The following is a 27,264-nucleotide window of genomic DNA, read 5'->3' on the forward strand; positions in this document are numbered from 1 at the left end:
GGCTTGATCTGCAAAAGTAATAAGAATGCTTTGTATTCCATTATTGAATTATGAAAACACTGATCAGCGGGCGCATGCAGATCTTGGTGGAATGACATTCGCTACAGCTTTCCAGTTTCACAGTAGCATTAATAACCCTTCCCAGTACAGCCTTTTCAATAGTTTCTGTCCACACTGTAGCAAGTTATTTTAAGTCATACAGGTTTAACTTCATCAAATATTCTCACAGGTGTCACCAAAAGTGTTACAGAAGCTAAGACATGAGTCAAAGGCACGATTATTAACTTGGAAAAAGAAATTAGCTTAAGCCAATGCTTCTGACAAATTCTTGCTAGTCTTGCTTATTCTCTTGTTGTCTTTTAGATAACTTAGAACTACTGAAAGGATTTCTTCTTGCTTTTCTTCAGAAGCTGAACTCATTAGTCAGATACTGTTAAATTACCAAAGACAGTCTTCCTTCCCCCCATTAGAAATAAAAAAAATCCACATCATCATCCATCCATCCAACAGACTTTATAGATAAAATAGCATTTATCTGTAATGATATTATTTATTTACCAGGACAAAAGGACAAATTTAATATAAGTGTATTTTGTCCTATTCTACCTTTAGCACCCACCCCTTCAAATTTATTCTCACCTTTATATTTGATCATGCAGCCAAATATTTGTGTTCACTTTAAAAATTTGAATTTTCTTTCCTTTTGGTAGCCATGACTTTTTCCTTAATCTCCCTCCTCCTATGAGTACAGTACTTAAAGGAAATACTAAGCATTTTCTAAAATACCAAGTGTTACTATCTGCATCTAACTAGGCCTGATCTTACTGCTCAACTTTCCACTGTGATGTGTACCTTTCTTAAGATTCAGATCATTAAAGAGTTTCATTATTAAGCTGGTTGCTATTAAACCTCCTATTTTCTGCCATTTGAATAGATACTATAGATGTTCAACACAATTTTTTCAACAAGCTGCCAAGTCTAAGTACCTTTTTACCTTTGATATTTCCCATCCCTACTTAATAACACTGGGACTTCTAGACAACAGTAAGTCTTTTCCTTGTCTTATTCTGCTGCTTCTTTCCCTTCCTAGAAGCTTACAATTTTAATTTCATAGCCATTTTCTTCCCATAACACATGCAAATTTAAGGTTATTTTTAAACCTCCAGAATTTGCATAAACCAATTAAGTCTTCTCCAAACTAGAATATAAAATTTTATTATGAAATAGTTTACCTTATTAAAGTGCAATTTTATGTGGCCTTAGATGCTTTAAGAGTGAGATGATCATTAATCTCACATTCATACCAGAAATAGACATTTCCAAGTAAGCATACATCTCTGTTCCTAAAGATGACTTTTCGTCATCTCTTGAAGAGTTACCTTCATTAAAGAAGGCCTGAAATAATCACAGTCAGAAAATGAGCATGATTGTTGATTGCGATAGAAGACTAACAGAAGGTGTTTAACAACTGTGCATCCAATACAATAACCAAAGAGAAAGCTAACTGTATCCTGGGCTGCATCAAAAGAAGAGAGACCAGCAGGTGAAGGGAGATGAATCTGCCCCTCTACTCTGCTCTGGTGAGACCCCCACCTGGAGTACTGTGTCCAGCTCTGGAGTCCTCAGTGCAGGAAAGACATGGACCTGTTGGAGCCAGTCCAGAGGAGGGCCATGAAGATGATCAGAAGACTGGGGCACCTCTCCTATGAAGACAGGCTGAGAGAGTTGGGATTGTTCAGCCTGGAGAAGGGAAGGCTCCAGGGAGACCTTATTATGGCCTTTCAATACTTAAAGGGGGATTATAAGAAAGATGAGGACAGACTTTTTCGTAGAGCCTGTTGTGATAGGACAAGGGATAATGGTTTTAAACTAAAAGAGGGTAGATTTAGACTAGATATAAGGAAGAAAATTTTTTATGATAAGGGTGGCGAAACACTGGAACAGGTTGCCTAGAGGGGTGGTAGATGCCCCATCCCTGGAAATACTAAAGTTCAGATTGGATGGGGGTCTGAGCAACTTGATCTGTTTGAAGATGTCCCTGCTCATTGCAGGGGGATTGGACTAGATGACCTTTAAAGGTCCCTTCCAACCCAAACTATTCTATGATACGTATTTTTAAATACATAATCAAAGGAAGGGCATTTATGAAGTCATAGCTCTACATGATCTATTAGAATATACTTGTGGATGCTTACAAGAATACAGTACTTCATTAAAAGAGCCAGCAGAATAGTTAGGAAGGCCAAGGTCTCACTTGGACTGACAAAACTGAAGTCACTCCTTTGTAAAAGGGGAAACAGCAACAACAAGAAAAAAAAGAAAATCAACATGCAAGTGTTTGCACAAGAAATTATGTACAGATAACATCAGAAACCTGTTAGGTAAACATTGCATAAATCACTAAAAGGTAGGAAAGAGAGTGGGTTTAGTAGATAACGTATTTTAAAAGCAATAATGAACAAAATGCTGAAAAAATATGTTAATATTAAGCAGCTCGGAAATCTAATTACAATATAACTTTGTCATAAATTTGAAAGTTCATGAAATATAAAAAACCTATACAAAATGTTTTGGCTACGTAAAATGAGATTAATATCAGAATAAGCAGATTTTCCATTAAAATAACCACACATACATATTTCAGTGAGAATTATTTTTTCTTCAATAAAAGAAGAATTGACTTGCTAAAAGCTGACCACAGTGTGGTAGCCTACTTGGCTTTAACCTGAAGATCAAATATTTAGTTTTTCAAGTGAGAGAACCTAAAAAATACTGAGAAAGGTTCACCAAATAACGTAAGCGATTAAAAAAAAATAAATGAAGGCAACCAACTGAGCATAAAAAATATACATATAAAGCATCTTGGGTTTTAGACAGTATACAATAATTTCTCATAACTACAGAGAAAACTAGTCTTCTTCAGAAGTACTTACAATATGTGGAAAAACAATATATATACAGTCCCCAGTGTGAAAGAAGACTCTAGGATCCATGTATCAGTGGTCAACATATAAAGTCTTATCATAGAAATATTGTAAACATTTTTCTTAATTGGGACCTCAATCATCTTTGGTATAACAGACTCATAGGAAATCTCTGATGACACATTTTATATCCAACTTAAATAAGAGGGAAAAAAACCTGTTTAACCATTTTGCATTTAAAGTATGCATCACTTAAAAATGCAGTATACGTATATGATCACAGTTTAGAATGCATCTTTTCTTTTAATAAAATGTGCCTGGCCTATAAATATCAAATCTTAATTGTTCTTGCCAAAGATCCACTTCTGGAAGGGGTCTGATGGATTACAGGATGCCAAACTCGGATGCTCTCCGTTTCCTGTAAGGCACATATGTAGTGCTGCATTGTATAGAGTTTGATCCTAAAGTGGGTAAAAAAGGAGGGGAAGGGGGAAAAAATGAACAAACAATGAGCATGCTATTTCTCCCCACTCTTCGCTTTTTCCCAAGTTCATTGTTGTTAAAGAGAGTAAGGCCATACAGGTAGTGCAGAGCAGGGGGCTAGCAAACAAATATAAGTAGTATGCAAGTGCCAACTTGTTTTGTTAGAAAATTTTTTTTAAATATTTTACAAGATACAAAACATTAGCATTGACTTCCAGATGGATGCTCAAACACACACACTAAAGGATATCAACTCTTTTTGTAAGTGATATTTCTACTTTACATTTAAAATAGTGAAATCATCAGGTTTTGGTCTGGTAACTGAAAAGCTGAAATTATCTACATTTTCCTCCCAGAAATAAATTTACTCCTTTTTGGCTTCAAAGTTTTGTTTCGTTGGGGGTTTCTCTTTTATTAGAAACCAGAAATTAACTCATATGAAAGATCATTGATAAGATGCCAATTCACTGCACAGTCTAAATACCTTTTGATGCAGCCATTGTTCTTCTCCAATGGCAAAGGTTTTCTGGCCTTTGTAGTTACATTCGCGAAGCTGCACAGGTCCTTTAGAAGCATGCAGACAAAGCTCCTTCTGAATGTTATGTCGAATTTCATGGTGTGCAGAATATTCAAAGTACTATTTAAATAATGATAAACAATTGATGTACAACTCTGAAAACTAGGTTCTCTCTTCCATTCTCTTCTCCTATCTCAAATATATGGACAAAGAAGATAGGCAGCATGGAAAATCTCAGCCTACACTGCTAAAGTCTGGTAAAGAATATAACACAAACGAAGATAGAGTATTGTAATGAGAAGGGTTGAGTAAGCAAATATGCACATCTCTTGAGCATTACCAGCATAACACATATTAAAATTGTCTGAAGGCTTGCATTTAAAGGGATTCAGACTGTTATTTTATGACAGGAGGAAAAACAAAAAGCACAAAACACTTGAAAGCATAGAGGTTTAGTACAGTCCAAGGTAACTAGAGAGAGATGAAACAGAAGCATACAGCAGATCTCTTAATACAATATCTTGGTACAGCATTCCCACATTAATGACTGTGACAATGCAAAAAGGCTAATATTCTAACAAAAACTTTTAAACCTTTGTTGACCTTTAGTTATTAAGGACCAACAGTTAATAAACTTTATTCCCCAAATAACTCTTTAAGGCAACAGAGAAATGTTCATTTCTGGGCAGGGAAGGAGATGTTACTTTTATTAGTATTACAGTAATGCCTGAGGGACTCATTATCTGACATCTATTGCAAGTCATACTGTAGAAGAAACAGAGCACCACCGCTGCCTCCAAGAGCTATGCATCAAAGAGAGCTCTCTTCTTGCACAAATTCAATCATATTATTCACTTGCATTAGCCAGTACAGGATAGACCACTTTGACCTCACGCTATAAGGCTGCAAGCATGATAGGGAAGGTGGCTCAGGCCTGGCCACCTCGTCTCCCATTGGCCGGGTTCCCACCAATATCTTCCTTGACAGTGTGAGTCCTAGTGGCAGAGAAAGAAGCTATAGGAGGAAGCATAAGGAAAAGAAGAATTAAGAAGACAACACTTATAAGAAAGAGTAGGATGAAAAGGTTTGGTACAGAAAGGAAAGATCAAGTAAAGCAGTGAAATTGTGTTAAAAATCTGAATCTATATGCTGAACATAAAATGTTAGAAGTGGGGAACAACAAGAACAGGAGTATAAAATTTTCCTTGAACAATATATATATGAATTAACTCTTCAGAGAGAGAAATTGCATATTAAAAATTAGTCCATTTCTCTAAAATAAATGAAAAGCTTTAATATGGTAAAGTTACAGATGAACAGATCATAAAAAACAGGTATCAAATATTTCACCTGATTTCCTCCAAGTCCATGACAAGAATACATAATCAATGGTTTGCCACCATGGTTATTTTCACCAACATCCAGACACATGCGGTTACCTATGTTTTTTAACTAAAGAAAGGGTGTTAACAGAAAAAAAAAAAAAATATATATATATAAGTGAGCTCAGGGAGGACGACAAAATTAAGCTATCTTACTAGCATACAAAACTAACCTTTGGCTTAAAAACAACTACAGCTGTTAGTTCATTTTTACTTTCTGCTATACCCAAATCTAAAAATCCTGGTCTCTCAGAGTTAAACTTTTTAATCAAAGGCCTAGTAACTACATTATGGTTGTCTACAGTCACACACTGTGAATTATTAGGGTACTGATATATACAAGGTTACTGTTATTCAAATTACAATTTGAACAGATACACATAAACCAGTCAAAATTGGAGGAAGGGGAAGTGCTAAACATTCACATTCACCTCAAGCTAAGAATTATTACTTGTTTAATATTTTGTTGGTTTTAGCAATGCAACGTCTAAGTTATTTGGCAGACAAAATGCAATGGTCTTTTAAAAAAATGTATGTGTAACTATAAACACTCATTTTCCTCATCATAAACCTAATTCTGAGAAGCAAACAGCTGTCCCGTTTTCCTTCTTAACATGAACTAAAAATTGTCTCAGACTTCTTACTACATGAAGCTAAATCCACCTTGATAAATCAGGAAATCTCTCACCACTGGCTTAGTAATTTTGTGTCATTTTAACTGTTAGTGATGGGCAGGATGTTGCTTATTTTAGCAGATTGCAAGATCCCATTAAGCAAGGCTACTGTTAGTTATTAAGAAGCTTTGTTTAAATTTTGTATCACCATTGACAAAGCTAGAAAATATTCAAATAGCATGGTATGCAGTAGAGATTCTTTGTCCCTAGAGCAACTAATGATACCTGAACTGTAAATGCTATGGCTAAGGTAGCACAAAAGATTAGCAAACTTCATGGAATATTGGAGACTACAGAAAATAATTAAACTTACAAATCCAGAAAACAAAGGATTCAAGTCTGGAACATACGCTTCTGGATAAACATTACTGAGATACCAGGTAAAATTTTTACACTGCAGACGCTGCCTTAATTCAAGTCTTTTTGAGATGTCTCCAAATGTTTTCTGTTAGAGGAAGAGAAGGAAGGAAGGAAGAAAAATACACTAATGTTACTAATATCAATTTTGTACATATAAAATCCATGATATTCTGTGTCATAGCATTAAACAAGTTTTAAGCTTCATTTGTTGATTTTATTTTTTTTTAATACCGTACTACTATGGTTACTGCTGTTTGTTTTTCAGGATCATAACACCACTGACACACTGCCTGCAGTATTTCAAAGCATGTGCAAAAAAACCCAACATTGCAACAGGGAAAGAATAGAAGTATACTTAGTCCCAAGAGGTTTTTAACACAGTGCTATGAAGTGGGAAAGTACAAACAAGACCATACTGATGACAGCTATAAAGCTAACTGATCTCACTAAAAAGAGTGAGCTGAAATTATGAATTGGATTAATTAAATAATTAGCATAATAGTCAGTACAATGCAGAATCTCCCTGACAAAATTCAGTTGTCTAGCTGCTAAACATGCTTAGGAAATCTAATGCTATTAGTGATACAATATTCACAAAAATTTATCATGCGAAGGGAGAAAAAATAGCTTCTCAAAGAAAACTCTAGATTCCAGCTGGTGAAAGACCAAAGTTCCAGAAAATTTACAAAAACAAACCAACACCTAAATCCCCCTGAATTTAACTTAAGTTTTTAAGCAGGTAGAGATAGGATGGATATCTATCATTGAATAAGCTTTATTCTGCAGCTAAAGAACAACAAAACCTGCTTTTTAAAAAAAATACTAGGCATCTTGAGACTAATGAGACATTATATTTCTCATTTCAAGTTAGTTCGCTTTTTCTGTGCTCAGCAGCTTTTCTCATACTCTTCTGATAGTTCCAGTAGCTGTTCAATGCAAACAACCCAGGATTTTAAGAGAACCTATGAAAAAAACCCCTACCAGTCAAAAAAACCCCACCACACAACACTTTTTTTCACATTTGTTGGGGCTACAACATTAAGCAAACTGAGCTCTGTCTTTTCATTAAAATATCTAGAATCCTTACATACTTTGTCAATAAATAACTTTTGCTCACCAAAACTTTCAACGCAGCAAGTGTGATTTCTAATACCACCACCACCACCTACTTGTTTCACAATTTTTGCTGCCTCTGTGTTTCTTCGGTAAAATATTTCTTTATATTCATCCATCCAGACTTCTGCAAGGCGGACTTGATTACGTGTGATCACCTGAGTACCTTTTGGGAAAGTATGAGGACTCTTGCTGCGAAAGACATGGCCAACAACAGAGCAAGGCATGATCTCCAACTGTCCACCACATTGCCATACCTAATAATAACATTTTTTGTGTAAGTGCACTGCGATTAGAATTAAGGGGGTGGAAAAAAAATCAGCAATGTTATTGTTCACCAGAAAAACCCCAAACCACTAGCAAGAGTGCATATATCAGGCATACCATAAGTGAATTTCCTAATCAGGCAAACCCTGGAAATATACATTTCAGCTATCAACCCTAAACACATTAAAAAAAAAAAAAATCAGTTCAGTAAGCATGTTTTGTAAATTATTTCATAGGTCATTAGTAATTCATTCTCCATGTCCTAGTCGACTGATTCAGCAGAGAAGTCAGGATCTAGTACTAATTTGTCCTCAAAAATCCTGTACACTGTCAGTATAGAGACCACTGCTAATTAAGTAGCTAAACTTACTCTGAAAGACATTTCTATATTTTCACCTCCCCATATTTCCATTTCTTCATCATAGCTTCCAATGTGTTCGAAGTAGTCTTTTGATATTGAAAAGAGACCTCCAGCAAAAGTAGGTGTTCTGCAAAAAGAGAAATTTACTGAGGAAGAAAGGATCCAAATAGGGAGCTTTTTTAAAAATAGAGATGTAAAAACATGGTCTAACTGTTCTAGAAAGTTTCCATGCATTTATCAATGTCTTACTACATTGATACATTATCCTGGCATAGATAATAATTCAAGCAATTAAATCTGCCCCATTGAGTCTCATTTGACAGTTTTGTTGTCATTTATTAACAAGTGGTTTAGACTAATGACTGCCAGTATAAAAGACAGCATCAGGAAAAATAACATATTTTCCCTGTATGGAGGATATCAAGCAAAAGTTATTACTCCTCCAGACCAGTAATGTGTCTGAGGCCAAAGCACATACAATTATCATCAAATGCACCACATATAGAAGTCTAGTATTTTGGTGCTCTGAACCTTTGTTTTCCATCCTCTCAAGGATGGGGAATGAGGAGCCAGAATCTGTGGTACTCTCTCTGAAAAGAACTGTTTATAATCCTCCCCTACCTCCTCCCTCCTGATGAAAAAATATATATAGAAATTGCTTATGATGTTACTAGTGTATGTAGAAAAAAGATAATGCAGAGCAATTACTGTCTTAAGAAGGCTATATTTTTATGAAAGCTTTAAAATTTACAATGTGGTTCTTAAAGTATTACAAAAACCATCTAAGGTGCTAAGACTTCTGATCATACTCATCTAAAGAACTAGTTCATTTACAAACTGCTGTTGATGACAAAAAAACATGAAAACTGAAGGTTTAAAAATATTATTCAAATTATGTTTACCTAATTGGATAGGTTTCATCTTTTCTTCTTTTATTTTCATGTTTCGGAAGAGACTCCCATCCAAATGACAAACTCCAATCAAAATTTCCTCTGTTGTGGTTATGCCCATAAGGAGATGGTTTACTAAATTCAAAAGTATTGAGATCTATAGAAGCAATATCAGGGCTTACAACAGCGACAGGGTTCTCGGCTATTCTTGCCAGTAATGGCTCTAACCAGCCATAAAAGCATTCACCTATGGAGAAAATGGGAACAAGCATTGAATTACTTGGCTATAAATTAAAACACAGGGAATATTTTAACATGCCCACAGCAAGTCAATAAACACTACTTAAATAGCATTGCTAATTATACTTTCAGTATTATAAAATAGCAATAGAAAAGATGATACTTTGCTAATGTTTGTAATTTATAAAAAATCTGCAATGTTAAATCAAAGACAACAACATTATAAACCAGATCCGGCATAGCTACAGGTTACACTTACAATGAGCATCCAGAAAGGTAAGGGTCTCTCCTGTTGCTACTGATGCTCCCAACAACCGTGCAGTGATTAGACCTTTTCTTTCCTTTTGACGGACTACTTTAACTATTTGAAATTGTTTCACATATTCATCTAGTTTATCATGCAAGTATTCTAGAAAGAGAGATCAGTTTCAGGATATTCAGTGTATAAACATGCCACTGCCAAAAATTTTACATTACTAAACTAACAGGATAAACAATTCACACTAATCTCAGGAATGACGTCAACATCAAAGCCATAAACAATTCCTGACTGTTGAACCTTATTTTTAGGGGCTGAGTTTTGTTGGGAGTGGGGGTGTAGGAAGAGGTGACTGGCAGAGAACAGGGGATGGAACACTAAAAATATTCTAAAAGAGAAAGTACACATGCTAGTACATCTCTTCTGCAGTGTTAACAGCTTGAATATCAATTCAAAATCCATTTTCAGAGCAAACAGATCACGTACCTACTTACTCAATTTATCTGCAGAACACACAAATTTGTTCCTTAATGACAGCACATTCTACACACAGTTTTCAAAGGCTATGATATTTACAACAGCAACAGAAGCTATATAAAAAACTCTTTAAACATGCAAAATTTGAGAAACAAGCCCACATCCCCCATTAAAGATCCCACGCCTGCCTTCCTCTGCCCACCCCTAGTATTAAACTGCACTACTGAACATACTTTACATCCAAGTGTGTCAGCATAATACGGACTTGCAAAAATCATAAATACATTAATATAAGCATGTATGTATAGACATGTTCATCTTAAGTTAGCATATAATGTTTTTTGAAATTGCATTTGTGATCACACTCAGTATACATTCCACTATTTTCAGCAGTCAGCTTGAGTATCAAAGATAATTTTTCCACTAAATAATTTTAATTTCTAGAAAGACATTTCCTTCATATTAATGAAATTAATTTGCATAAACAAAATCTCAATGATAAAATGCAAATTGCTACAAGCATTGGCCAATTTATCCTTGGATACTTTGTTCTATAAACTGTAATTGGTTTGAAGTACAAATTACAGAGCTACTTGTCGTGCAACCAGTTATGCAGTTTAAGCTGCAACAGAATTAAAATGATCCGAAATGGGGTTTAAAAACCTTTTATAGGACAAGAATTTCATATTTGACTACCTTATAAAAAAAAAAAGATGGGGGAGAACTATTTTATGTTTTATAGAAAGAGAAAGGAACAAAACCACTCAGAATACCATTATGCATGTTAATAGTGGTAGACAGATATCCTCTTTTAACCAATTTATCTGCAATCCTAACAGAAATAAATACATAAAAAAATAAAATCAAGAGAAAACAGGAAGACTTCTTACCATCTACACTGGCATCATCCACCAAAATAATCTCCTTTAGCAGTATGGCAGGAGACGTATACATCACACTGTGAACAGTTCTGAGCAGAGTGGACCATGCTTCATTATGAAAAACTATTACAATGCTTGTGGTTGGCAATGGTGGGCAACGCTTAAACTTTTGTTCAATACATCTACAGATTAGAAAGCATCAAATGTTACAAAATGGACAAAAAGGTTTGACTCAAACTCTTAAAAGAAACCCTATTCTTTCTAGCACAAAGCTTTGTAAGTATGGACATGAAATATTTCAGCTTCTCCACTTTCTATCCCAGTTTTGGAGCACAAAGGCAGATGATCCAACTGTATCTTTTTTTAAAGATACAATGAATGAGAATTCCACTTCATCAACTGACTCAGTTCTGCTTCTGCCTCACAAACATTTGAGTACATTTCATTAGCACTCAGGTCTTCTTCAGAAGAAAAAAAGTTATTCTATTGAAACAGCAGATACTGAGCTGCAAAATCAGACTTTAAATCAGCATTACTGTTGAAATACAAAAATACAAAGAATAATATTTATTAGAAGAATGCAGAATTTGCAAGAAGAAATAAAACAGATTTAATTCAAAACTTCAAAATTTTATAGAAATAACATATAATCCTTAGGGCAGCATATCTCATTCAAGTGAAACAATTTTAAACCCACAGTTTTTCAAGATTGATGACACTTGTGTATTCACAAGCTGCACATTTAATGATTATTGCTTGTCAAATTTAGATACTGGAAGTTTCCTCAAGGTAATTATCACAGTCATTGTTTCACAAAATACACAGGCAAGAACTCACTGATTACGCTCTAGCAAAGGTTACTGTGAGCGGCAGCACATGCAACATGATATTCATACTACCAGTAGCAGTTCAGTAAGGTTAGGCACTTCTGACACACATAGCTGAGAACATATGATCTGACACTGAAAGAGACTGCTTATAACCAAAACCCACTCTACCCAAGTCCTACAGTCTTCATTAATAAAATTTCCATTATGTTTCCATAAACGTTCCATTGCCTTGTTCAACAGTTTACAATTCCTAATTTATTAAATTAGGCTGGCGGTTTTATTAACACTGAATACTAAAAAAAAAAAAAAGGGGGGGGGGGAAGGTGTTTAAATTGGAAAAAAGCTTAAACCACCTTTTTAGGTTTTTTTTTCCATAGGTAAAACTTAGTAGGCTTCCAGAAAGTCACTCAGAAATTGTAGCTTAAAGGCAAAAGCAGAAAACCTTATTTAAATATGGTTACTTTGAATTCAAAACCATGAAAGAAGTGAGCCTTTCTAAATATTCTTGGCTTTGGCACTGTGAATCATTATGTACCGTCAATCATTATGTATACCTAGGAGACTTTCCTAAACCATCCCCTAATCCTGAACTCAAATCACTTTGCTGTCTGCATTTCTGACAAGTTTTTCAACTATCAGGACATACACATTTCAACATACTCAGGAGGTCGAGTGTCTGGTCCAAGATCTCGGTGTAAAGAAATCCTATCACTTGCAAATGCATTGAAGCAGTGTTTTTCTTCTCCATGCTGTTTTTCTTTCTGTTCTTCTGAATTTAAGTTGATGGTTTTAAATGCTTTACCAGAAGCTCCAGGAGCATTAGGATCTTGAAGGGGTCGATCTAGTAAGGGTTTTAGTTCCACTGCAGTATAGTACCCTGGCAAACAGTGTCTCTCTCCAGGAATCTTAGTTTGCCTAACAGGTGCTTTTATCTGCATTTTTGGCTTTGCACCTTTGATATTGTTCATAGCATTTAACACAAGTCCTAATACATGACTTTTCTTTCCAACCACTGGCTCAATCCCTGCTTCATCTTTAAAATCTTGAATGCCCACTTCTCTTTGTAATAAAAATAAAAATACCAGAAAGACTAACACAATAATGCTAAACTTCCACAGTTTCCAGTGAAAAAATAATTTCTTGAGTAGCTTAGACGTTTTTTTCAAAGCCATTCTAGTTTTAAAAACTTATCACAAGACAAAAGTTTCTGTGAATGATGGTCTTCAAATAGCTCACAGCATTTCTTGAAATTATAACACCTGTAAATTAAAACAAAAATATAAATTCAGACATCTAGTGTATTTGGCAATGTAAAACCACATTAAATTAATAGGCGGGAACTAATTCACAACTCCCAACTGTCAAACATTATGTGTCTATCACTTAAAGATAAGTCAAACCTATCTATAAGACACCCAAGATGCACTTTGCCTGGTTTTTTGGCTTGGTTTTTTGTGGGGGTTTTGGTGTTTGTTTTTTTTTTTAAATCCACTTCAAATAGAAGAACCAGAAAGCAGGCATACCACTACAAATAAAACACTATTGCTACACAATGCCACTACTTTGCATTAATTTTCTTCCAAATCTTGAAAATTAAGTTATTTAAAATTAGAGAAAAGTGTTGTTTTAAGTCTTCTAGAAGCAGGGAATTTTAGTTCAATGATGAGATAGAAAGAAAACAGAATCAGCACAGTAAGTTCAAGTTGCATGTAAGAAAGATCCACATAAAAAAATGAACTATAAAGACAGGAAGGACTTCTCAATCAACTTATTTCAACAATTTGAAAATTTCCGATATTTAAAAAAAAAAAAAATCCATTTCAAGATTAGACTTAAGTAATCACACTTCCAAGTGGGAATTTTTTTTATTAATTTAGTTATCTGGTATACATGTTCAATGCAGATTTAATACAGGTAATTTGGAGGAAGTTAATTTAGCCTGAGGATCAAGTAATCATTCTGTATACGTTTTCATTCACTTGTACTGCATTTTCTGGTATGCACTGCAGCAACTCATCAAGAGAACGTCAAAGAAATCTCCTCTTTGAGGAACTCTGCCACTATGTTTTTCACAGATGAGCAATTATTCAATGGCTTTCAAAGATGGAGAACTATGAAAAACATTTGAGGACTACCAGAATCCAAGTGATTTGAATTAAATTCTCTCTGCAAAATTGGCAGTTCACAAGAAGGGGGGAAATAGCAACCAGCATTAATTCAAAACACAGCTTTATGTTTGTGTAAGTAGCATGTATGTGAACTGAGAAAACAAATAAGCAGCATCTAGATAAAAGCCACAGTTAATTCCCACTTGCTAACTACTGACCACAGAATTGCAAAAACCTACCTTTTTATTTCATCCTTTGAAATACAAATAGATCCTTCATTACTTAATTGGGATAACATATGCTCAGTAAGAGATACAACTTACAGAAAACAGAAAAAACCCTCACCTCGTTTCTGTCAAGAATTTGCAGGATAAGTTAAGCACCCGGACTTGTTCACATTATAGTTTATTTCAAAGCTTATGTCAGCTTTTTTTAATAAGCCCATACATTCAAACCACAATAGCCTTACCATAGAGTTAAAAGAATGCAGAGGGGAAGTTCATTACAGCATTGCCATATAGATACTTTAAGGTACCAAAAACGTGCTTCACAAGGCTCATAACACTTCACCTCTGCCACTCTTTCCTCTTCACACTTTTCCCCTGCTCCAACGTGGGTCTTCTCCGCAGCGTACAGTACTTCAGCAAAAACTGCTCCAGTATGGGTCATCCACTGGTCGCAGTTCCTGCCAGAATCTTGCTCTTCATGGGCTGCAGGGTATTTCTACCTGCTCCAGCATGGTCCTCCATGGGCTGCAGAGAAATACCTTCTTCACTGTGGTCTTCTCCATGGACTGCAGCGGGACAACTTGCTTCACCATAGTCTTCTCCACAGGCTGCAGGGGAATATCTGCTCCAGTGCATGGAACACCTCCTCCCCTCCTTCTTCACTGACCTTGGTATCAGCAGGGTTGTTTCTCTCACAACTGTTTGGTAGCATTTTTTACCTTTTCTTACACACATTATCACAGGGGCATCACCTGCTACACTGGGTGGCTCAGCTTTGGCCAGCAGTAGGTCTGTTTTAGAGCTGGCTGGAACCAGCTGTATCCAGCATGGGGCAGGGACAGCCCCTGGTCTTTTCTCACCGAGGCCATCCCTGCAGTCATTTGCAGCTCCCAACCTTGCCATGTAAATGCAATACACAATGTAAAACACTAAGCATATATACAGATCAGCACCCAGCAAGGAGGTTGTAACTTGTAAAACTACCATTGCTAAATCTGCAATGGCTCTGGGTGAGTCTACAGCCTCTGCAACCTGTTAACCAGGGATGTTTTCCTAACAACGTAACAAAGAAAATCACCTGTTTCTCAGTGCACCATGCACAAGCACATATGATATTAGTAAATCTTAAAGCTTAGGAACCAATAAGCAATATATCTTCCTTAAATAGAAAAAACACTTTTTTTATATATATATTTGAGGTACTTAATACTGTAAGAGAGATCTGGCAGTCATTAGGCCTAGTCAATCAGGCAAACAGCTGGAGAGGGGGGCATTAGCATTTGTTGGCTGGTTAGTTTGTTTCCAAACACTGTTGGCCTCAAATTTCTTTTATATCACTAAATAAGCAACAACGTTCTCCATCTTCCTCTAGGCCTCTCCCTCTTGGTAAAGAGACTTAAATTTGTCCATGATAAGAGAAAGGTTAAGCATTAATGAACATGACTGTATATGTCATGAAAAGAGAGGTTAAAGTTAATTCTATATAGCAACACTGACTGTTTTACACTGAAATTATGCTTAAATTTGAGAATTTGATCAGTATTTGAGTCAAATATTTACAACTGTCTCTTTTTGTTATAATGAGCTGGCATGAGACTACTCAGGGTAGAAAAATTCCACGGTATAGCTACATATCTGTTATCTGCCTTAGTACCAGAGAAATTGTTTACCTAATTTAACAATTACTTTAGAGAGTTAAAGTTGCAGTTGTCAGATTTCTGTTGTCCATCTTCAGCATTTCAATTAACACAGCAATATTTACTAATGCTAAGCTCACTATGTCATACTTTTTTTCCCCCTAGTTTTATGTTTACTACATGAACTTTGGCTTCATTGTCTCCAGCAAATAAAAGGAGAAATGGACTAGAAAATACCAAAGATTTCTTCCACAGATTTTTAGCACATACTTCAGACTTTTGCTGCTTCTGGCTTTGACGCTTGCACACTTACCTATTCTTCACAAAACATTCAAAAGTACATATGTACATTTTACCAAAAACTTAAACTAAATTTGCTGCACAAATTGAGCATATACAAATCCTTACAATACTCATGATTAACACAATAGTCAAGCTATCTGTAAATCAAAATAACCAAAATCTAAAATTCATCCAGAATATTTCTTGCACTACCTGTGTTTTGCATACAACTGTCTTCTGACGAATAAAGTCATTAAAGAGTATAATACGCAGACCTAATGAACAACCAAGAACATAAAGCAATTTATTTGGTTTCCTATGTAACTATATTCACTTTTATCTGCATACACTTCGACTTCTCTTTGACAACATATTTCCTTTATTGGATACATCTGTCTTGGCTGCTCAGGTGTAACTACAACAGGGTGCCATAACACACAGGTGAAATGCGTCTGTCCCTAGAAATGAAAAGACAACTCACCTGCATTAAGCGGGCTGTGCAAGCAGAGCAACACAACTTAACCCTTTCCAAGTGGATTAGTGCACTCCAGTAGCATGCATGGCAGCATGCTGTGCACAGAAATAAGTACAAGTGATGTTTCTTTTTTAAAGAAAGGATCAACTGATAGCTTTGGGATAGTATTTGCAACAGAAGTGAAGTGGACAAAGACAGGCTCATTTGCCACAAACGTACAGCAAACTCTTAGATATAGACAAGTGCTGAGTGTAGTTTTATTGACAAAGTATCTTATAGGGTTATTGCTTACAATAAGAGAAGAGTTCTTTGTCACACAAAATAGTAGCATTTTTCAGAACACAGACTGCATTGTCCAAAGAACTTTTGTCATGAAAGCTGTATCTTCCTTAGAGATTTTACCAGGATAATTTTGTAGTTAGAAACACAATCTTTATTCCTCACACATTTTTATGGCATTGCAATGTCAGTAAGCACAGACCAAGCTACTGTTCCATCCTCCAGGACATGCTGAAGAAATATGTGACATGATTAAACTCCCTGAAGTGACTGTTTAGGAAAGTGTTTAATCTTCTATTCATTCGTGTTATTTTCACTAATAGTAGTCTGGATTCTTACAGCACTTTGAAATTGCTAAACAGCAGAAGTTGGATTTCAGGGGGGTTTTTTGTTTTGTTTGTTTGTTTGTTTTTTTCTAAAGAAGAAAATAGCAAGAAAACTAATATGTACGACAAAAGTCTTCTAAAAAGTGCCAGAAAGCAGCTGCCACACAACTGCAAACCACATCACGTGGGTAGCGTGTGAATTCAATACTCAGTCTATGTTACATTATGCCACCCACTAACTCTGATGTCAGACTGTCTGCAAAAACTCTGGCTTACAAGAAAGCCTCACTACAGTAGCCAACATGTAGACAACTCTTGACTTTTTTTAGCTTGGTCTGAGCAACACTGTAGACAATAATTTTAAAAAAAATAAATTAAAATGTCAAGATAACCCAAATCAGCAGAAATTCTTTCAGACCATGCCTGTAGGAGAAATTTCTTGGGGCTAGTATCAACAATATACTTGACCTCTTTTTTTTAAAAAATAAAACTGTTTTAAAATTAACTTTTATCTGAATGATAAATAGGGTTCTAATGTTTCCTGAGAATGTTGCTTATGGAACATAATAAAAATAAAATACTAAATAAAAATATTTAAGACAAAAATAATTAAAAAAGAGAAAAATAGGAAAAAAATAACCTTAAGAATTATTCTAATCACAACTATTTAACTATACAACTTTGCTTCACCCTTAATCTAATTTCTTCTGTAACTCCAGAATCAGTCTCATTAAAAAGCTTGCCTATTTTTTCATATTATCTAAGTATACAATCCCTTCATCAAGACCTTAATGTTCCCTTAATCAGAATGTGGGTGAATAGAAATGCTGAACAAATTCTTTAGAAAAAGAGAGAGCTGACATTCATGATCAACTGTTCTTACCAAATTAGTAAAAATCTGCCAAAGATATATGATTACATACATTGAGATACTTTACCTGTAAGAAGTGATACTTTCAGCACTGCTATTTCTGAATCTAAAATTCTAGACAGGGCATTTTTTTTCTTTGCATGAATACCAATGTAGGTGTTACTAAAACATTAGCTACTGAAATAATCATTTTGGTAAGTGATATTCTGGTCTTCTACCCCCATGGAAACTGAGGTTTTTCTACGAGAAAAAAAAAATATTTAAAAAACATCACTGAACAAAACCATTTCCACTTCCTAGAAGTACATACCAGCAGAACATCTACTTGCATTGCCACCTCTTGTGACAGACCAAGTGAACCTTTCATACAAGTTTAGCTGAATATGGATTACAAAGGCTTTTCACGCAATCAAGAACATTCAAAAGCACTGCAGAACTTGGGGAAAATGAAAACAGTTGCTTAAATTTACCAAACTATACTACTGTTTACAAGAATATTAGCACTTACCTTAAATAAAGGAACAAATTATAAAAATTAAATGTACAGAAGTTAAAGATTACAGCTTCATGTGAAAAGCAGAGACAGAATCAGGGAGCCAGTTTCTATCTCTACACTTGCAACAAAAGATACTTGCCTATCTATTCCACTAAGAATTCCTACTGAATACACTCCTAGACGGGGAACACATACCTAAAGGAACTAGAGATTCACAAACCACAGATACTGTTCCTCTGGGTACATTCTTTGAAGCTCAGCCAGTGGAAATGTGGTTCTACTCCTGAAAAAAGTTGTAAGAGGAATACTGAACGTATTCAGTTCCTGAGACCTAGTTTTAGAAACAGTAAGAGCATAGATTATTCTAGCAAAGACTGGATGTAATCTGCCCCAGTGATTATTACAGAAAAATCAGAAGCTGTAACTGGATGATAACACAATAGCTGAAGAAATCCAGAGCAGCAGTAGCCTAGAACACCTAGCTAGAATACAACTTTGTAAACTTATTCAGCAGTTTCTTTGAGGTTAAAAAAATAATTATGAAAAACCCCACCAACCCTCCTTCTGTGTATTCTAATGGAAGCGCTTCCAAAAACTCTTTCAAAATGAGCTCTACTACTATTTTTCTACAGCAAAGCACTGTACATGATAGGCAGAGACAGACAGTTCCCTGTGACAACAGATACTATATTAAAAGTATGCAGTAACCATATATTCTAAAAAATATTTATGGCTTATTTTTACAGTCCTGAGACTATAAACATGCACTGAACTAAACTCAAATTTAAATTTCACTCAGCTCTGCAGCTTTCTTTTTTTCTTGGCCAGATTAGTTTGGGCCTCTGTTAAAATCATTTTAGACGGTCCCTATAACTGCCATGATGACAAGCGAGCACCATAGCAGCTGTAAAGTGCTGTTTTAACTTAGAAGGATTAGTGTCTGATTTTCACTTAAGCACCAGAAAATAATCTCTGGATCATAACTAAGGAATTTTTTTTGTTTGTTTGTTTTCCTGATTGGAGTAACATTTCTAAGATAACAGCATCTGAGTATTACGTGCAGGGCTTGAAATCACGGGTTTACACCCTAATTGGCCTTAAACTTTCAAGTTGTTTAAATGAGTGAAAGCAAAGCAAATCTCCTCATGTTTTTTTTGAGATTTACTGAGGTTTATTGGGTCAGTGACTGCTAAACTAATCTTTGTCAGAATTTCCCAAAGGTGTCTTCGCTTTCCTCCTCTCCCCACTTGACTGGTTCTTTTCCAGCTACATTTCATTACTGAATAATCTTACGTAACAACACATAGCCATTTGACTACAGAATTTAATTACTAAGTCACTGTCAGTAGTTTTGCAACATGATTTCTCTGTCTGTAAGCAGAACTATCTCCTATGGCACATGGTATCAGCAGATCTTAGGGAAAATCAGACAATAGTAAGACAGACAGCAAGCAAATAAAATCGTGCTTTTCACAAGTGGACAAAATCTAGCACTTAATGGTCTAGAAACTTGAGGCAGTTTCAAAACTTCAAGAAGATAAGCACAGAAATGAGCAGATTAGGAGGCGAACCTCATCAGTGCTGGCAGCACCTGATCAGCAATTCATATTATGAACATGATTCGCTACACTAATTCCAAAGAAAGGAGAAGCCTTGCACTAGATATTGGCTCTCAGAACAGACAGACCAGGCAACACATACACATAAAGCAAAACCAAACATCTCAAAGCAACGCAGTTCGACACCTAGAACCGCAGACTTTGGGAAAACATCACAGAAAGGACAGTTATTCCTTTGGTTGTTCCTGTTTTGACACAGGTCAAGATAATCCAGGCTGCCACTAGTATTGTCCCACCCAAAAAAAAGAGGCAATAGCAGTTACGAGAAGTTAGATGGCAATAGCAGTTACAAGGAGGAAAACTGGTCTTCTGCTCCTTCCCACAGTGCAACAAAAATAGTAATTTGGGCTCTCTGTAACTAACTTAATTTTTACTTTGCTATGTTATTGAGAAGCCTTGAGATGGTAGTAGCAGATGCCAAACTGACCAGGCCACTGAGCAAACCTAGTTAAAAAAAGAAACCAAAAGCTGTGATTCGGCTGTTCTGTCTCAGTCTTTAATTCTGTTGCTTGGCTCAGCAGCATGGCACTGTCTTTAGTCAAAACTGAATATATCAATACAATTTATAATTTTTTAAACAAAAGGTGTTGTTTTGTAATAGAAGACTAACATGTACAATGCTACTGAGATGCATACATAAAATTCATATTCCCAGTAAGATATTTTTTATTCAACCAGTAAAAACATTTATTGATAAGTACTTCTTTAGACAAGCATATTTTACACAAAGTTAAAAAAAAAAAAATATCCATGAAACTGAGGTTATCTGTGTTACAATTCATTTTTCCTGACAGTTCTCCAGAGCCAAGAAAATATTTGTAAGTACCCTCACCTGCTGTGTAGAAGTAAGACTAACAAACTGCCAGAGAAAAGAGACAATCTAGTAACTTAAAAGCACTTCCCCTATAGGATGAACTGTACCAGAGGAAGCTGGCAATGTACACAAAGAAACCATCACCCTGCTGTTACTAAATGAATGCGGTGCTGTGGACAAATACTCGGGCAGGATCAGTACGTGGCAAGAAGCACCTCCCTCAGTCAATACTTTTGGTTTGGACAGTGCATCCTGCTGGTGGCCGGCACTTCCCGGAGACCTGTTTGCCCAGCTGCGAGGCAGCAGCGCCCTTCTCCGCAGCCTGGGCTCCTCGCCCCGTTTCGCGTTTGCCCAGAGCGGGGCACGCAGTGCTGGTCTGTCCGCGGACCCCCGGAGGCCCCTGGGGCTGGCTACGTTGGTGGGATTTGAGGGGACCGTGTGCGAGAATGCGCGTGGCTGCGGGGAGCGCGTGTGAAGGGGTGCCTGAGGGGGATCCTCCGGGGAGGCCCCAGCCCCACGTCTGCCCCAGGACCTCTCCCTCCTGTCACGGCTCCCTCCCGCCCGTTATGCCCAGCGCCACGCCGCGCGCACCCGGACGGCTGGCGGAGAACTGCGAGGAAGCGGCACCGGGCGCTGTTCCGCCGCCGGCCACGACTCCTCACCAAGGAGGAGCGGAGCCCCGCGGAGACTCCTCAGGGCAGCAGGCTATCCCCCGCCCCGCGGCTCCCCGACTCACCTCGCCCAGCGGGAGGAAGACGAAGACGCTGGTCGCGGGAGCGGCCGCAGGCACAGGGAGAAGCCGGCGCCCTCAAGTCGCTCCCGCCCCGGCCGGGAGGCCGCCCACAGCGCCAGGAGGCTGAAGCCGGGCGGGCTGGTATGGCTTCCGCTCAGCGGCCGCCAGGTGCGCGCGGGCGGTCGGCCCTGCGCCTGCGCACTGCCCCGCCCTCACCTGGCGCCCAGGTGCGCGAGGCAGCTGCCGCCGGCGGGCTGCGGGGGCCGCGCGCGGCGGCGGGGGAGGATGCGCGCGCGGCACCCGGGGCCCCGCGCTGAGAAGCGAGCCCGCCCCGGGGGAGGCGGGGGCACGAGCCCCGCAGCGGCGGGGGGCGCGGGGACGCCCGGGCCCTCGGCCGCTGCTGGGGGAAGTCAAGCGCACGCACGCAGGCGTTTAGAGCGGAATGCTTTACTCATCCCTCCTCGCGTTCTGCACCCCAAGGAAAATGTAATTTTTAGACAATTACATAATGCGCACCGCAGCGGGGCACGGCGATCTATGCATGCTTTAACATCCAAATTACAGATTGCATTTTAAGCATCACGGCAGGGTGCTCTGATTTTTTTCTTCAATCACCTAAGTGTTATGTTGTGTAAGATGTGGTTGATCAAGCACTCCCAGCCTCACGTTGCTGGGAAACAGAACACAAAATCCCTCAGAGGTGAGATCAGAGTTTGAAAGAAAGGATATCACACTGAGTTCCCTTCCTTTACAATGCAAAGTTTCCCAGAAGGATAAATATAAAATTGCTTTTTTATGAAAGCATGGTTTAATTTTGGGGAGGAAAAAAAAAGTTATATGCATACAAAGTTTGCTACTAACTTCCCTTAGTATAGCATAGAGTCCTCCTTTCTTCCTTCTTTCAAATAGAAGTAGCACAATTACAGTCTCAGCCCAGCACTTCAACGTTGATTTCTTTCCGCTTGCTGAACTGCAGATACCTGAATTTGCTCAGCAAATATATGGGGAGTTGGTGGCAGTTATATTGATTCTGCAGCAGTGATAAAAATGTTAAAATTCAGTATTTTATGATGGAATTCATCTTCCCCAGGAACACTTAATTAATGAAGATTTACACCAGAATTAATCACAATTAATACATTCTCGTCTTTCTAGCATGTTAAAATCCTTCCATTGCCTTTGAAAGCTGAGGCTTGAACTGTACCAAATACTACATCATCTTAGACATGCACAGCCAACATTCAACTCTTCATAGCACAACATTCAAGTAAGGCATACATTTCTATTCTGAACATTTAAAAAAACCTGTTTTCCAGAATAAAGCCTGCATTAATAGGCAGGCTGCCTTTTTTTTTTTTTTTTTAAAGAAAGACTTCAGAACAAGATTTAGACTATTTGCTTGGCTCCTTTTTTAGGAAACACCATGTCACATAATTACCAAACCAAGTTTTAGCAGAGATAAAAGCATGGGATTTTTGCAGTAACAGTTCAATTCTAAGTATTTTAAGGCAGGTAACTTTAAAAAAAAAAAAAGTTCTGATTTCATTGCATGATGAACTAAGAGGTAAAACCACAGAGTGAATGAAGCCAGAAATCAAAGCCACAGTTGTAAGGAGCCTAAACTGACAAAATAGTGATCTTATTTTAAGAAGTGGCATAGTCGCAAGCTGATGGAGAAGTACTTGCTAGTGAAATTTTTCTTTAACTTCTTTTCCTATTTCTTCTTGTTCAGCATTGCATAGGGAACACACTAGTGAGTTCTTTATGATCAACTTCCTAAGAGCCAGAACCCACCCCCACTATTGCGACTTCCCTGAAATGTCTGCTGGATCACTTTCAGAGACAATTCATTCAGAAAATTTTCAACAAATTCTCTAACACTATAAACTCTGTGTGAACCATTATGTTTATAAAGCTACTCACTCATCTAATGGCTAGTAACCTAAACCTTAATCTTGTTAAACAAGAGTTATGAACCTTTCTAAAAATTACTGTAGCCACATTTGAGAAGTGACTCATGATAGTCAAACCTAGCCCAAAGACAGGGGAAAAACCCGTTCTTATTTTCTGTAAGAGTCTTGCTAGTTTAGTTATTTTAGCTAATTATGCTAATTATTTCACCTAATGATACTTTCTAGACCATCTTTCTAGTATTGGTACAAATCTGAAAAAAGCAGTAGGGAATTAAACCAAAAGTATTTAGTACACTGTTACCAAAAATGTTTATATATACTCTAGAAGATATATACCTGCAAGGGAAAGGGGGGCAAGAGAGGAGAGGAATAGACACCTATGGCTTATGTTGCTATAGCTACAAGATGCTTGGATTTCCAGTTTCAGTGAATGAATCAATAGAAACCACAGCTTCACTCTCCTCTCTTATTCACCAAAGGCAAAACTGGAAGATGGTTGCTAAGCAACACTAAAGACTGCAGCCCTTTGAAATTAGCATTACTGACTCCCCTGCATCCCAGGAGTCTTTTCCATTCAAAGCCATTTATTAAGAAAGGACCTTAAAAAAAAAAAAGCTATCAAGACATGCATTTTTAAAATAAGAAATTGTAAAAGCAGAAGAAAAGCTGAAATCAACACTCTCCATTAGTTGGAGTAAAGCAAACTGAAACAAAGCCATTCCTTCTGCAGAGAAAGTAAAAAAAGATTTAGAACAGACAGGAAAACTTAAATTGGCTTACATAAACCATGGAAAGGCCATTTATTTCTTCTGGTAGTCTAAAGGACTACTTATAGCCACCTATATGAATAAAGTTCTCCACCAAAAAAGTTAGCCACAAAGAGCTTCAAGTCTCAGTTCAATTTTTATCAACTAATTTATGTATCTTAAGTGTCAAAATGTAATCTGTTACCCATCTTATGGAAGGGTAATGTCCATCTTATGCTCATGATAATAACAAAATCAAGTCAATGTAGAATAGTCTTGCCTTTTTTGAATACATCTGGCATATATTGATATAACCCACCTATTTTTGTTCTAAACTTCAGCTAGAGATTCTTCCAATGCTATTGAAGAAGCAAAACCACATTGATCCTGTATGAATAGGGCTGTGTACAAAGAAATGCTGTTTTACTAGAAACTACCTTCGTAAGGCCTATGTATTACTTCTTTTAGCGGGGGGGGTGGGGTGGGGGGGTGGGGTGGTGTCAAAACAGCATAGTTTAAGAATTCATAGTCTACTGACCCCCACAGCCCAGCTCCCTTATAGTCCCCTCACCCCAATCCTCAACATTTTCCAGATCCTTCCATGTTTGTCATTTGTCTCCTATACCATCAGTTTTTCCCCAGTCTCCTAAATCATTTTTCTCAGAGCTCTATCATGCTGCACAACTTGCAGGCAAAAAACAGGGAGCCTGTACTGTGCCCAGTACAGTTACATACACACTGACTGCCAGCGCTCAAACAGAAGGGATAAAGCTACAGTGTAAGTTTCAAGGTTCCCTGGGGAAGGAGAGGCTGCTTATTTGGGTATCTTCTCATTCTAATATTCATACAAAACTTGTAGAAGTGTTACAGTCCTGAGATACATGTATTAATTTCAGTTTAGCTGACCAACAGCTCAGAAGTTACTGGAATGCAGAGCCTGGAAACCACCAGTAGGTAGCATCACTGCTTAAATGATGCATGTCAATCTGTTTAGGAAACAAGGCTATAAAGTTACCCAAGATACAGCACACAGTTATTGATAAGCAAGATTAGATATGATTGTAAACAAGCTCCCTTTCGCACCCTTAACATTCAGTTGTCATAAGAAAGAAACCCAAAAATCAAGTGAAAGTGGCTTTACACAATGTCAGCATGAAAAGCTAAAACTACCTAAGGAGGAAACTGAAATTGGTTATTTTAAGAAACTTAATCACTAGTATTCAGAACTCCCCTTTCATGCCAAAACATACTCTTCTAGTCAAATACATACAACATCAAGTGCTGTTTGAAAACCAAATACAGCAGTATAACAGTGGGTTTTGTTAGGCATTTGTTTTTACAAAAATTCTGCATTACTAAAAAAAAAAAAAAATGAGCCTTCTTCCTTTCATTCATTTATTGTATGTTATTGCTCCCTTAAAGATCTACAGGTATGTTCTGTATGGGGAGACAAGATCAAAATCCCTTGCAAACAACATGATTTCTCCAGAAAGGTGTTTTATATGGATTAAACAAAATGAGTCCTAACATCTGCACATATGACTGTGCTGTCTACGCATACAATATTGAAAGACTAAACACTCCAAATTGAAGATGTCAAACATTTCTCTTCATGGAAATCTGACAGGTGGATAATAGCACGAGTAGAAAATACGTTCTGTATAAGACTTGCATGGTCTATAAAAGCCTTTACTGCATATTTACATAAGATCTTAATTTTAAATATTAGATTTTCAATAAAAATGTAAGTTTCATTGAGAACAACATACATAGCTGGTTTTAGAGGTTAAAAAATGAAGCATGCTTATAGTATATGTAAAAAACCCCGCCATACTTTAGAAATATATCTGTAGTAATAAAGATTACACTGTAATTTTGAATGAAGGGTTTACATGAACTGAAACCCAGCATCTTAACAATGCACTTGCACTAGATAGGATATGCTATTGTTTTGAGTCCTATTTCAAGTGGACAAAGCAAAATACCGAGTTACATACTTTAAAGCATTTTTTATAGTGCTGATGACATTTTTATATGATGCTGGATGATGCTTTACATAGTACGCATGTAAGCAGTATTTTCTCCTGAATGAGAAGAAATAGAATTTCTTTCAGGGCTGCAGATTTTTCTTGAAATTAATCCAGATCTCTGGTATAATTAAGTTACTCATATTCACGATACTTTTGTGCTGATACAGTCTCCATCACAACAGTATTTCATTCATAGTTTCTGAAGTCAGATTAAACAAGCAAGTCCATCAGCCATAAAAAAAAAAATTCATGTTCTTAGTGATACACGGGCCTTGTCAAGTATTTCCTTTCTGATCTTTGGATAGTTTGGATGTGCTTCAAGGACCTGCCAAAATACAAAACAACCCAAAAGTCTGTGTGTAAAAGGGAAGAATACTGTGTTTGGTTATCCCCCTCATCACTGAGCTTACACATTCTAAAACTAAAATAACAACATGACAAGTTTGTTTTAAGAAGACATAAATATTTAACTATGGCTAGAGACTACCATGTACAGAGGTCAAGAACAGCTTTACCTTGCTTCCCTTCCATGGTGCCCTGTCACCTTAGCGTGACAGACACAGGAGTCAAGGGCTAAAGCCTCTGGGTAGCTTGCATTCAGAACAGTGACTGCTGGAAACATTTCCAAGGTTTTAGGTATACTTTCTCTGCAATAAACTGCTCTTATGTTTTCACTCGTTCAGGCTCTTTCTTACTATATTCTAGCCTCTTCATCTTCTTGCCCTTCAATTCCCTCTTCTCCCTTATCCTTCCATTCAATTTGTCCTTTCTAGTTATCTTTATTTCTCTCCAAAAAAGCAAATACAATTTATTTCATTATTAATACCAATAATTATTAATCCACAATGTTCACTCTGCATCTGTAATAGTAGCCCTTCCTCTTACTCTGCACCTCCTCTATTTATGTTTGGACCATACAAAGATAATAATGGAAGTTACTTTCTTAACAGTGTCTTCCGATATTAACATTTGATTAATTTCTTCAGATATATTTCTGTAGGGATTTATGAAGTTGCAATCACAGAGCCAAAAGAAGGTGCTGCCATTTGA

At 37.0% G+C, this 27,264-nt stretch overlaps 2 protein-coding genes across 11 annotated transcripts in view; both read right to left on the minus strand.

Moving 5' to 3' along the window:
* Nucleotides 1–2,832: 2,832 nt before the first annotated feature.
* Nucleotides 2,833–21,664, minus strand: GALNT3 (polypeptide N-acetylgalactosaminyltransferase 3). Of its 3 annotated transcripts, XM_054830282.1 has the most exons (11): nucleotides 21,529–21,664; nucleotides 12,319–12,917; nucleotides 10,838–11,010; nucleotides 9,471–9,620; nucleotides 8,984–9,218; nucleotides 8,091–8,208; nucleotides 7,510–7,710; nucleotides 6,294–6,425; nucleotides 5,275–5,376; nucleotides 3,892–4,044; nucleotides 2,833–3,385 (listed from the first exon to the last, which is right to left on the minus strand). In XM_054830282.1, exons 2-11 carry the CDS (start codon nucleotides 12,828–12,830, stop codon nucleotides 3,263–3,265), a joined length of 1,899 nt encoding a protein of 632 aa, XP_054686257.1. In that variant the 5' UTR covers nucleotides 12,831–12,917; nucleotides 21,529–21,664; the 3' UTR covers nucleotides 2,833–3,262. The 3 variants fall into 3 exon arrangements, with proteins under 3 accessions (XP_054686257.1, XP_054686259.1, XP_054686258.1); XM_054830284.1 differs by lacking the exon at nucleotides 7,510–7,710; XM_054830283.1 differs by lacking the exon at nucleotides 2,833–3,385 and having other exon boundaries at nucleotides 3,915–4,938.
* Nucleotides 21,665–22,309: 645 nt separating this feature from the next.
* TTC21B (tetratricopeptide repeat domain 21B) overlaps nucleotides 22,310–27,264 on the minus strand; it is a 44,063-nt gene continuing 39,108 nt past the window's right edge. For all 8 annotated transcript variants that reach the window (XM_054830274.1, XM_054830273.1, XM_054830272.1 and 5 more), the window contains one exon: nucleotides 22,310–26,539. In XM_054830274.1, coding sequence (XP_054686249.1) covers nucleotides 26,462–26,539 — 78 coding nt within the window. In that variant the 3' untranslated portion in view covers nucleotides 22,310–26,461. The remainder of the gene's footprint in view (nucleotides 26,540–27,264) is intronic.

The sequence above is a fragment of the Grus americana genome, chromosome 6 (genome assembly GCF_028858705.1).
Source record: "Grus americana isolate bGruAme1 chromosome 6, bGruAme1.mat, whole genome shotgun sequence".
NCBI classification, from domain to species: Eukaryota; Metazoa; Chordata; class Aves; order Gruiformes; family Gruidae; genus Grus; species Grus americana.

Excerpts from the sequence above, each read along its gene's own strand:
- GALNT3 (XM_054830282.1), bottom strand. The coding sequence starts at position 12,830 with ATGGCTTTGAAAAAAACGTCTAAGCTACTCAAGAAATTATTTTTTCAC. Across the intron at positions 9,621-10,837 it reads GGATGATGCCAGTGTAGATG|AATACTTGCATGATAAACTA; the intron begins GTAAGAAGTCTT and ends CTCTCTTTCTAG. Across the intron at positions 5,377-6,293 it reads ATCCTTTGTTTTCTGGATTT|TTAAAAAACATAGGTAACCG; the intron begins GTAAGTTTAATT and ends CCCTTTCTTTAG.